Below are 12,445 nucleotides of genomic sequence, written 5' to 3' on the forward strand. Positions count from 1 at the left end.
CATAGTTTGTGTGATTCCGTGACACTTATATATATTGTGGTTACTTACATTATCTCTGTTGTCTCTCTTTTTATTTAATATACAGAATTTACATTTGCTAAACAAACAGGTGTACCAAAGATGGGAGTCATATGAACAATAAAGTGGTTTTATATTGCTATTACAGTTTGTGTGAGCTCCCTGCACTGTACTGCACTTTTTTGACAACTAGCAACACAAGTATGCACCATACTATTACTAAGTCATGTCTTTATAAGTAAAGTCTGTATAACTAATATATGACATTGGAGAAGAACCTAATCTCTAAGAGCAATGCTAATCAATGTTATCAACACTCCCCTGCAATACATCTAATGGAAGTTTTTCATAGACACCTGCAAAACACCAATAAGCAGCTATGAACACTTGTCACTTCAACTTTTATAGCTATTATAAACAGGAGAATGATAGGGGCATCTCTGTTACAGAATGATGGGATACTTACGCTACTCTAGATTGGCGCTGGCTGACCAGTGGTACGGAATCTAACAAACCCCCTAGTATTTACCAAGAACCGCAGCAAGGCGGGATGGACTTAGCTGCGGAGACTCTCAGGTCGTGGTCCACTGACCGGCCTCTAGAGATAGAGCTGAGGAAAGGTGAAGAGAAGACTAGAGAAATGTAGGAGTTCACAGACACAATGCTCACTCTGGATCTGGAGTGCAGATAGGAGCAAGCGGAATAAGTAGATAACTCGTAGTCAGGTAAGCCGGGGTCTGATACACAGTATGGCAGCGAGACAGATTCATCAGACAACTCACAGTCAGGTAATCTGGGGTCTGGTACACAGGGACAAGAGAGCCAGGAAGGTCAGACAAGCAGAACTGGAACACTGGGAATCGAGTAGATAGGCACAGCACCAAGGTACAGTACAGACCAGAGTCAGGAAACACACTAGTTGCTCTGACGCAGAACAGGTGTCAGAGCGAGGTTTAACTAGGAAGATGATTAAAATTCCCCGCCCTGCTGTGCGATCATGTGACCTGCCGATACCCGGAAGCACTAGTCAATGCAGCAGCGATTGCGGCGCTGGAGCGAGGAGAGGGGAGTGTAACAGTACCCCCTACCTAAAAGGTGGAATCCGAACACCTAAAAGGACTTGGTGGGAAATCTCCTGTGGAAAGCTAGCAGGAGACAACGAGCATGTACATCGGAAGCTGTAACCCAGGAACGCTCCACGCAACCGTAACCTTTCCAGTCTACCAAGAACTGTAGAACCCCTCTGGAACGACGGGCATTCAGAATTTGCTTGATTTCATTTTCAGGCTGATCTTGCACCACCACAGGAGGCGGAGGTCTCTTAGTAATGGAGAATTGATTGGTGACCACAGGCTTAAGAAGGGGGACATGAAAAACATTGGGAATGCATAAAGAAGTTTTAATCTGAAAGCCACAGGATTGATGATCTCGGAAATCTCGAAGGGGCCGATAAATCTTGGAGCCAATTTCTTACTAGGAATTTTCAACCGAATGTTCTGAGTAGAGAGCCACACCTTATGCCCTAGAGTGAGGCGAGGAACTGTCCTCTTTTTCTTGTCGTATACCTTCTTGGTACAGATAGCGGATCTCCTCTGGCTGGTCTTCACTAAATCCCAGATGGTTGAAAACCTGCGAAAGAGAGAATCCACTGCTGGAACCTCTGACTGAGGAAGAGAAGAGAAGGCTGGTAGTTTGGGATGGTTACCTTACAAGATAAAGAAGGGGGAGTTGGAGGTTGCTTCATGATAATGATAATTGTGTGCAAACTCTGCTCAGGGAAGCAAATCAACCCAAATGTTTTGCTTGGTAGAGACATGAAACCTTAAAAAATTTCTTGTTCTCTCAGTCAATCCATTAGTCTGGGGATGGTATGCAGAGGAAAAGTTGAGTTTAGCTCCTAATTTATGGCAAAAGGCTCTTCAAAACCTGGATACAAATTGAGATCCTCGATCAGAAACTATGGGAGTAGGGCAACCATGAAGACAGAACACCTCTCTGATAAAGAGATCAGCCAAAAGGGACGATGAAGGAAGACCCTTGAGGGGAACAAAATGTGCAACTTTAGAAAAACGGTCAGTAATGACCCAAATAATGGTGCGGTTCTTGGAAACCGGGAGGTCAGTGATAAAATCCATTAATATTTGAGACCACGGAACATCGGAAATAGGTAAATGAATGAGAGGACCTAATGTTTTTTTCCTAGGAATTTTATACTGGGCACAACTAGAGCATGCAGAAACGAAGGCCTTAACATCCTTATGAATGGAAGTCCACCAGTACTTTCAGGAAATCAGTTACCAGGTCTTTCGAATGTCCGCATGGCCTGAGAAGAGGGAAGAGTGAGCCCAACACAAAAACTTAGAACGCAAATGAACACCTACAAAAGTTTTACCATTAGGGTAACTTCTCTCTGTTGGTGGTGTGAATGCCAACACACACGTGAGATCCAAAATGAACTTATTTATCTCTGAAGATTCAGTATCGGAAGCATCAAATGAGCGATAAAGAGCATCCGCTTCTGTATTTTTAGAGCACGGACGAAAAGTGATATTGATATCAAAATGGAAGAAAAATATGGCCCATCTAGCTTGGCGTGGGTTCAAACACTGTGCTGATCGTAGATATAACAGATTTTTGTGGTCGGTATACACGGTTACCAGAAATTGAGCACCCTTAAGTAAATGTCTCCATTCTGAAAGGGCCAGCTTGATGGCTAACAGTTCTTTATCGGCAATTCCATAATTCTCTTCTGCAGGTAAGAAACGGCGAGAGAAAAAAACCACAGGGACGGAGTCTCCCATCAAGGCCTCTTTGGGACAGGACGGCTCCGACCCCAACAGAAGATGCACCGACCTCTACGAAGAAAGGACGTTGACAGTTGAGTTGATGAAGAATTGGAGCTGATGAGAATAAGGTCTTGAGTTTCTTAAAGGCCTTGATCGACTCCGAAGACCAAACCTTGGCATTAGCAGACTTGCATGTGAGAGCTATGATGGGACTTACTAACGAAGAGTACCCCCTGATGAACTGTCAATAATAGTTGGAAAAACTTAAAAAGTGTTGAGTGGCCTTAATGCCAGATGGTGGTGGCCAATCCAGGATAGCTTTGAGTTTGGATGGGTCCGATTGAAGTCCGGTCTCTGAAATAATATAACTGAGGAAAGGTAATTGTTTCTGCTCAAAGACGTACCTCTCGAGTTTACAGAATAAATGATATCTCCTCAACTGACCCAGGATCTCCCTCACATGTTTACGGTGCTTTTGTAGATTTGGGGAAAAAATAAGAATGTCATCCAAGTAGACCACCATGAATTGATAGAGAAGGTCTTGGAAGATTTCATTCATAAATTTCTGGAATACTGCAGGAGCATTACACAGCCCAAAGGGCATTACCAAGTATTCAAAGTGTCCACCGCTGGTGTTGAATGCTGTCTTCCATTCATCCCCTTCTTTTATCCCAATTAAGTTATAGGAACCCTTAAGGTCTAACTTGGAGAAGATGGTGGCCCCCTTGATCCGGTCGAAGAGTTCAGAAATCAATTAAAGAGGATATCTATTCTTCACAGTGATTGAATTAATAGCTCGATAATCAATACAAGGACGGAGACCCCCATCCTGTTTCTTCACAAAGAAGAGACCCGCGCCTGCAAAAGAAGATGATTTTCATATAAATCCTCTCTTAAGATTCTCCTGGACATATTCAGACACGGCATTAGTCTCTGTAATAGACAAAGGAAATACACGTTCTATTGGAATGGGTTTACCAGGCTGAAGATCAAAAGCACAGTCCTAATCTCTATGAGGTGGTAGTTTAGTGGCCTTTTGTTTGGGGAAGACATCTGCGAAGCTCCAGTATTGAGAGGGCAGCAATTTGGGATCACTGAGTCGGTTGCTGATCTTGGAAACAACAGGAAGCACTTTAGACAAACAATTAGCATGACAATGAGTACTCCAAGATAGAATATCACCAGAATGTCAGTCCACCAAAGGGGAGTGAAGACGCAGCGGTGGAAGTCCCAGAATCAGAGGAGTAATGGCTTTGGGTATCACTAGGAAGGAAATAATTTCTTTATGTAGTACTCCAATCCTGAGTGTTAGATGCACTGCCCTGTGTTGAATGAGTCCTCCTGTAATTTTGCCTCCATCAATGACCGTAAGAGAAATGGAATTTCCCAAAGGCCGCGTTGGAATGGCTAACTGGGAAGCAATGGCTGAAAAAATGAAATTGCCTGCAGCCCCGGAATCCAACAGGGCAGAAAGAGAGCGGAAATTGGAACCAACCACAAGATCACAGGAAATTATGAGACTATCCTTATTATAGGAAGAAGAGAGGATATGAAAATAAGGACCTAACATAGCCTCTCCAATCAACGTTAGGATTTGTCGTTTCCCCGGTGCTTGGGACAGGTTCCTAAGAGATGGCCCCCTCACCACAATATAAACACAACTTGTTCCTAAATCTCCTCTCTCTTTCCTCGGCAGTAAGATGAGTCCTCCCGAGCTGCATAGGTTCTTCAAGAGGTTGAATAGGAGTCTGGAAACTAGGTGCCAACCGGTAGGAACTGCATCGAAACTACTCTTTCTCCAAACTTCGTTCTTTGAAACAAAGATCTACCTTGATACATAAGGATATCAATTCATCAAGAGAGGTAGGAAGCTCTTGGGAGATCAGTTCATCCTTTATTCGGTCCGAGAGACCTTGCCAAAAGGTAGCAATCAAAGCCTCATTATTCCACCGAAGCTCTGATGCCATGGTTCTGAACTGAATAGCATAATGCCCCACGGAGAGACTTCCTTACTGGAGACTGAGAATTCAAGTAGCTGCATTGGATACTCGGCCTGGTTCGAAAAATATCTTTTTAAAGGTGGACAGGAAATTACTATGTAGTAATGGATCATTCCTTTCCCAAAGAGGTGAAGCCCAGGCCAAGGCCTGACCAGTCAGAAGTGAAATTATATATGCGACCTTAGCCTTTTTAGATGGGATGTTCGAATTGTATTGTGCATTGGTTTAAAAATCCTCTGCGTAACTTAGGATCCCCATCAAATTTAGGAGGATTTGGAATGCGCAGAGAAGAGACTGAGCCAGAGGCCGAGCTGGAAGCAGTAGGAGCCTCAGACGGAGGTGCTTAAACCCCGGATGCAGCTATGGTTGCCTGCAAAGTATCCATACGAGCCGACAGCCCCTGCAGGAACTTTAGTAACTGTTCCTGGTTTGATTCCTTTTTCTCAACCTGTCCCAACAGGTGTCGGAGCAAATCTCTAGGAGAGGGGTCTCCCACAGTATCCATTGGTCTAAGCAAACTGTTATGGAATGATGGGATACTTCTGCTACTCTAGATTGGCGCTTGCTGACCAGTGTTGCAGAATCTAATGAACCCCCTGGTATTCACCAAGAACCGCCACATTGGCCGGCCTCTAGAGGTAGAGCCGAGGAGAGGTGAAGAGAAGATTAGAGAAATGTAGGAGTCCACAGACACAATGCTCGCTCTGGATTCAGAGTGCAGATAGGAGCAAGCGGAATAACTAGATAAGCGTGGTCAGGTCAGCCGGGGTTTGATACACAGTATGGCAACGAGACAGATTCAGCAGACAACTCGTAGTCAGGTAAGCCAGGGTCTGGTACACAGTATAGCAGTAACAGAGAGTATCAGCAGGCAACTCATAATCATGGGTCTGGTACACAGGGACAGGAGAGCCAGGAGGGTCAGACAAGTAGAACTGGAACACTGGGTATCAAGTAGATAGGCACAGCACCAAGGCACAGTACAGACCAGAGTCAGGAAACACGCTAGTTGCTCTGACACTGACCAGGCGTCAGAGCGAGGTTTAAATAGGAAGATGATTCAAATTCCCCACCCCACTGTGCGATCATGTGACCTGCCGATACCCGGAAGCACCAGCCAATGCAGCAGATTTCACGGTGCTGGAGCGAAGAGAGCTGAGTGTAACAATCTCACAGTTTGGACAGGAGCTCAATTCTAATCATAAACAACAGGAAGATATGGACAACCAGGCCCAGAGAAACAATAAAAGGATTAATGGAATCCATGAATAAATTGAACTTGTTCACCTTGACCCTTACTTCAGGAAACTGTTCTCCCAACTCGCCTCGGAAATACCCGAAGGACAGCTTCTCCTGCAGAAGGCTCTCGTACCTTGGCCGCAAGGACCAGTCTCTACCCAGGGATGTAATTATATGCCTTCACTTCATCACAGCCAAGGAATCTATTTTACAAGCTATGATGAAACTGCCCCCCTAACTTACGAGGGTAGTACCCTACAGATTTTTAAAGATCTTTCACACATTATTTTAGCTAGGGGACATGAACTTCATCCAGTGACTGGAGTCCTTCAGAACAACATTGCCCGCTATCAATGGGGCTTTCCCTTCGGACAGATTATCTGGCACCAAAATCAACATCTGTCGGCTTGGTCCTTGTCTGAAATTCAAAACCTTCTTTGTAGAATTGTTCTCGCTTTACAAACTCCTACTGATGCTGGTCAACACAGTAACAACGCTGCAGGTCCTTCCACACCGCAACCACAGAGGTCCATCCATCCCAGGGAGAGACTGATCTACCGACCTGAAACTCTCTAAACAGTTACCTTCTGTCCCTGAGTGTTTTGCCTTGTATACTCCATTGGTTGTGTATTGACCCAAACTGCTCATCTTACCCCTGTTGCCCGATTAGAGCTCCTCTGCTGTTTTCACCTAAAGTCCCTGATGGCCCTATCGCTCTAGCTTTGGAACTCCTTCAACATTGTTTCTACATTGCCTGCATAACACACACTTTCCTTGATATCTTGGTCTGAATAGAATATTGCAAACTCTTTACAGTTTTGGACTATCTATGGGCCGGGATTGGACATATATGGGAGCTGATACTTCCCTGTTTTATGTTTGTTGTGCTTTTCCCCATCTGTTTTGTCCTGTCTCCTTTCTTTCTGCAGCTAACCTCCTTCGCCTGCTTGTTGGATCCACTCCACGAGATGCAGAGACTGAGACACGGCACAGCCATGCAGTGACTACCAGTGCACTGGGAGTCATTTCTATCCAGTGGCTTCATTATTATTATTATTCTTTATTTATATGGCACCACAAGGTTTCCGCAGTGCCATACAAATACAATTACAAAGTACAATACAAACAGTGGACCACACAGGGTACAACAATACAGAACAAGACAAGTAAAACCAAAACTCCAACAGCGCCAAGCATAGCAAGTACAATGACTTAGGAGAAGAAGAAATTGAACTGAGACAGAGGGGAACAGGGCCCTGCTAATAACAGCTTACATACTAAAGGGAGGGGAAACAAGCAGCAGGTACGAGAGGAGTCAGTAGAGGGTATGAAGCACAGGACAAGCATGAACAGGAAAGAGGGAGAAGGTGAAGAAGGTTGGAGAAGGTTAGGTGGATGGCTGGTAGGCTTTGAGGAACAGATGGGTTTTGAGTGCCCTTTTGAAGGAGCTCAGATTAGGGGACAGACATTGTATTTACCTCCTACCTGCTCAGCATGGGTCCACTGTCTTTATCCCCTGAGTTGAGCCCTTCTTTGGCACTTCTCCTTATATACTTTTCCAAGGTACTACTTTACAAAGGTGGTAGCTAGTACCGCACCCCAACCACCCCACCTCTTCCCTCTCCTCTCTCCTTCTACTTCTAATAATTAATTTATTCTACATAATTTATGCCAAATGTTTATGATGTTCTGATTATGAGTTCTATGGTTTTTAAGTTTCTGTTTCCTTTTTTTCTGTTTTCTGCTGTTCTCCGGCCCGTATGTATTTTCTATGATTATGATTGTCGTATATACTTTATGCCTTGTTGTTTGGCTACATTTATATTTGAACTTTGAAAATAAAGAGTTAAAAAAAAGAGCATTTGCATTGCATTTTTCCATTTAAATTACTTCTATTGTATGTCTAAAAACGACTGCAGAGGTATAACTGGCCTTCTGATGCCTGACATGGCCAAGAAGTTATAGATTTGTATTAGTATAGTATATACAATGAAACAAATAGTGTTATATTAATTTGTTTTTTTATTATCTACATTTGATGTCCCATACATATTCCTCTCTCTGACTTTCTGTCTGAGACAGTTAGCTCAGTATAACCTCATTCCAAACAAACCTATACCACAAAAATTGTCTAGGTAAACTTTTCCACACATTGACATTGAGTAGGACTAGAAATACTATTATCTCACAAATATCATCCAGTTATTGTGCAAGAATTGTGGGAGATGCAGTTGCTGCAACAGTGTACACAAGGAGAGAAGTCAACTCTAATATATTTACTCTATATACTCTAATATATTTAGAATGGGGTGTGTCATGAGAATTAGAGTGCACAAATATATTTATTGTGAAGTAAAAATGCTACTTCCATTTTAAAAAAAAAATATTAAATATCAAATATCCATATATATCCATATCTTCTAGAAAGACTGCATACAAATCAAATGGTAAAAGTGGTTCTTACCGCTAATTTGGGTGCACCAACCAGATGTGTGGTTTCAATCACCAATCGAATTAGTTTTATAAATTCTGGGTCATCATACTCGAACCTTTTCCCAAAAATAATAGAGCTGATCACATTGGACACTGCAGCGTTCAGTATAGTGTGTGTAGCAAATGGTTTGCCTACAGCAAGCAAATAGAGAGAGAGTGAAGTCATGATGGGGAACACTTATTGAGTTATGTTGCAGAAAAGTATTGTATTCCATGGTAGTTATGAACCAGATACTATTTCACTATTTGGAAGGTAGGCAGAGACTGTTTTTCCAGTGGCAGGCAATCAAGTGTTTTGCAGCGCTAGAAATATGCATTATGATCTGTATGTTACTGGAGGACCGGGCTTGGGAGAAACAGATCCGGAATCAATCCCATAACATCTGAAATTAATGTCTGTATATTTTTTCAAAAAAAGTTAAACTTTTGTGTAAGACCACCAATTGTGATGGAAGATGCAAGTTTGACCACAATGTCTCCATCATTAGTTGGAGTGTGTGAATACATGCATTATTATTATTACTATCCTTTATTTATATGGCAACATAAGGTTTCCGCAGCGCAGTACAGAATACAAACAGTTGACCATACAGGGCAAAACAGTACAGAACAATGAACAAGTAAAATCAAGACTCCAATAGCTCCAAACAGAGTTAGTACAGTGAAGTTGGAGTAGAAGAAATGGTATAGAGACAGGAGGTAAGAGGAACCTGCTCGTAAGACCTTACATACTAAAGTAAGGGAAAACAGACTGTAGGAACAAGGGGGAGTCGGTGGAGAGTATCATGCGGAAGAGGAGCGCGCATAAGGACAGGGGAGGGGAGAGGTGAGGAGATCAAGCATCAATGGATGAATGTAAGATGGTTAGGTGGATGGCTGGTAGGCTATAAGGTACAGATGAGTTTTAAGTGCCTGTTTGAAGGAGCACAGATTAGTGGATAGTCGGATAGAGGTCATTCAAGTGGAGGGGGGCAACCCAGGAGAAGTCTTGAATTCTGATGTGGGATGTGGTGATCATTGTGGAGGAGAGGCGACGGTCATTGGCCGATTGCAGGGAACGGGAGGGAAAGTGAATAGAGAGGAGGTTGGAGATGTAAAGGGTAGTGTAGTGGGAGAGGGCCTTGTAGGTGAGAATATAGAGTTTGAAAAGTGTTCTGTAGGGAAAGGGGAGCTAGTGTAGGGCAAGGCAGAGAGAGGAGGCAGAAGAAGAGCGGCATGAAAGGAAGATAAGTCTTGCAGCTGCGTTAAGTATAGAGCAAAGGGGGGCAAGGTGGGAGCGGTGGAGGCCGGTAAAGATAAGATCACAGTAATCATGATGGATAATGATGAGTGCATGAATGATGGTTTTGGTGGCATCCTGAGATAGGAAGGGTCAGAAGTGGGCGATGTTGCGTAGTTGTAGTTTTTCAGGTACTAAGTACCATCTGGGATATACATTAAAGCAATTTTCTCTGATAGCTACACTAATAGAGCTTTCTGCTGTTCATTCACGGATTTTCTCCCAAAATTTCTCCTTTAAAGGAGCGCCCATGTCTGTTTCCCAGGCCAGTTCAACGGTTTTCAAAGTAGGAGCTTCTGGAGCCAGGACAGTGTGGTGGAGTAAAGAGATTGCACCTTTGTGGTGTACTGCTCAAGACTACACTCAGCCTAGATTTACACAGGCCTAGCAAGGCGTTGAGTCTAACAGTCCCATGGTCTTCACCAAGAACCACCGCAAGGTGGGATGGGTTTGACTGCTAGGAGACTGCAGGTCGCATCTCGTGGTTTGGCCTCTAGACGTGAGAGGGATATGTGAAAAAGGCAATACAGTAAATAAATAAGGTAGTACCTTAGGAGGGTTGGTGTAGAGCAATGCTGGGTACGACTGGCACTCTGCAGAGGGTAGGTCCAACCGGAGAAGTCAGGATACTAGCCGGGTTCGGTACACAGGTCAGATGGCCGACAGCACACAGGGATGAAACAAAGGAGTAGTCAGGACGCAAGCCGGGTTCGGTACACAGGAAAGATGGCTGAACAACAGTAGGAGAATCCAAGGAGACTAATAGCAGGCAAACCGGTTATGGTACACAGAAAGGATCAGCAAGCAGAAGGTTCACATGAACAGACAAACCCACGCTGGAGTCAGAAGTGTAACGCTCCGGTCCCGCAATTAGTACCTGTCTCGTTACCTGTATTCCATTCATCTGGAAACTGCCATGTCCCAGCATCAGACATTCTTCAGTTCATTCATTCAGCTATATTCAGATCTGTGCAGGTGCAAGCCTATTGCACTTCAGGACCTCCTGCCTTTTTTTCATTGGCTAAGCACTTCTGGAGCACTATTTAAACCTCCTGATTCACCTGTCTGATGCCTGTTCTTCAAGCTCAATTCCTGCAGCCTGTGGTTCTGCTTCCTGTTCTCCTTGTGGTTTGCCTGTGTTCCAGTCTGCTCTCAGTTCATGGCCTGTGCTGAACCATCGCTGCTCCAGTACCTCTCTTACCATCTCCAGTGTACTTCATCGTGACAGCTCCGGTTCTCTCATCGCTACCACTCAGGACCGTTATTACACCTGTGACTCCTCAGCTGTTACTATGAGTTACCTCTGCTACTCCAGTTTGCTCTCAGCCGGTGGCCGTGTTTAACTATCGCTGTTCCAGTACCTCTATTACCATCTCCATTGTACTTCATCGTGACAGCTTCAGTTCTCTCATCGCTACCACTCAGAGCCGCTATTCTCTCTGTGACTCATCAGCTGTTACTACGAGTTAACTCCGCTACTCCAGTTTGCTCTCAGCCTGTGGCCGTGTTGAACTATCGCTGTTCAAGTACTTCTATTACCATCTTCAGAGTACTTCACTGTGACAGCTCCAGTTCTCTCATCACTAACATTCAGAGATGCTATTACATCTGTGACTCCTCAGCTGTTACTACGAGTTACCTCCGCTACTCCAGTTTGCTCTCAGCCTGTGGCTGTGTTGAACTATTGCTGTTCCAGTACTTCTATTACCATCTCCAGAGTACTTCATTGTGACAGCCTCTTTTCTCTCACTGCTGCCTCCCAGAGCCGCAACTACTTCTATGATTCATCAGCCGTTGTCCGGAGTTACTTCCGCTTCTTCAGTGTGCTCAGCCTATGTCTAGTGTTGAACTTCCGCATTTCCAGTATCTCTACTACCTGCTCCTGAGTACACCATTGTGACAGCTCCTGTTCTCTCGTTGTTATACCGCGGAGCTCCTATTCTCCTAGTGACTCATTGGCTGCTGACCATCACCCTATATTATTGTTGTTCCTGTATCTGTACCACTTATCTGTGGTCTCCATCTACTTCACCTGGCTCCCCAACATTGTTCTGCTCTACACTCACTCACGGGACCGCAGATTCCAGTAAGCCAACCGTGACAAGAAGAAAGCTAACCTGTTTACCTGACACAGGTAAACGTCAGATCCTCTCTTTTATTCAAATTCCCTGCCGCAGGATCATGTGATGATCCCCGATGTGGAGTCATGTGACAGCCCCCGACTGAATCCTCAAAGTGGGAGGAAGTTCCAGTATGAAGACTACAGGATTTATGATTTCCAAGATTCTGAATGGGCCAATAAACTGGGGTGAAAACTTCCTGGAAAGAACCTGGAGTTGGAGATTTCGTGTAGACAGCCAGACCCTATCCCCAGGACTAAATGAGGAAGTGGAGCGTCTCTTCTTATCAAAAATTTTTTTACTGGAAAGAGAGGCTTGGGTTAATTTTAATTTAGCGAGGGACCAGCTAAAGGAAAAATCCTTAAGTAAAGAGTCAACTGCTGGGACTCCAGAGGGAGAAAGATCTGAAAACGGAGGAAGTTTTTGACGAAATCCTTGAAGAATATAGAAGGGAGAAGCAGAGGTGGACTCATGGGATAAATTATTGTGGGTGAATTTGGCCCAGGGCAA

The 12,445-nt window shown here is 44.1% G+C and overlaps 1 protein-coding gene across 2 annotated transcripts in view; it reads right to left on the reverse strand.

The window, feature by feature from the left end:
* LOC142097620 (cytochrome P450 2K1-like) overlaps window positions 1-12,445 on the reverse strand; it is a 66,594-nt gene that overhangs the window by 25,735 nt on the left and 28,414 nt on the right. For both annotated transcript variants that reach the window (XM_075179628.1, XM_075179626.1), the window contains exon 4: window positions 8,508-8,668. In XM_075179628.1, coding sequence (XP_075035729.1) covers window positions 8,508-8,668 — 161 coding nt within the window. The remainder of the gene's footprint in view (window positions 1-8,507; window positions 8,669-12,445) is intronic.

This window comes from Mixophyes fleayi, chromosome 7, assembly GCF_038048845.1.
Source record: "Mixophyes fleayi isolate aMixFle1 chromosome 7, aMixFle1.hap1, whole genome shotgun sequence".
In the NCBI taxonomy this organism is placed as follows: Eukaryota; Metazoa; Chordata; class Amphibia; order Anura; family Limnodynastidae; genus Mixophyes; species Mixophyes fleayi.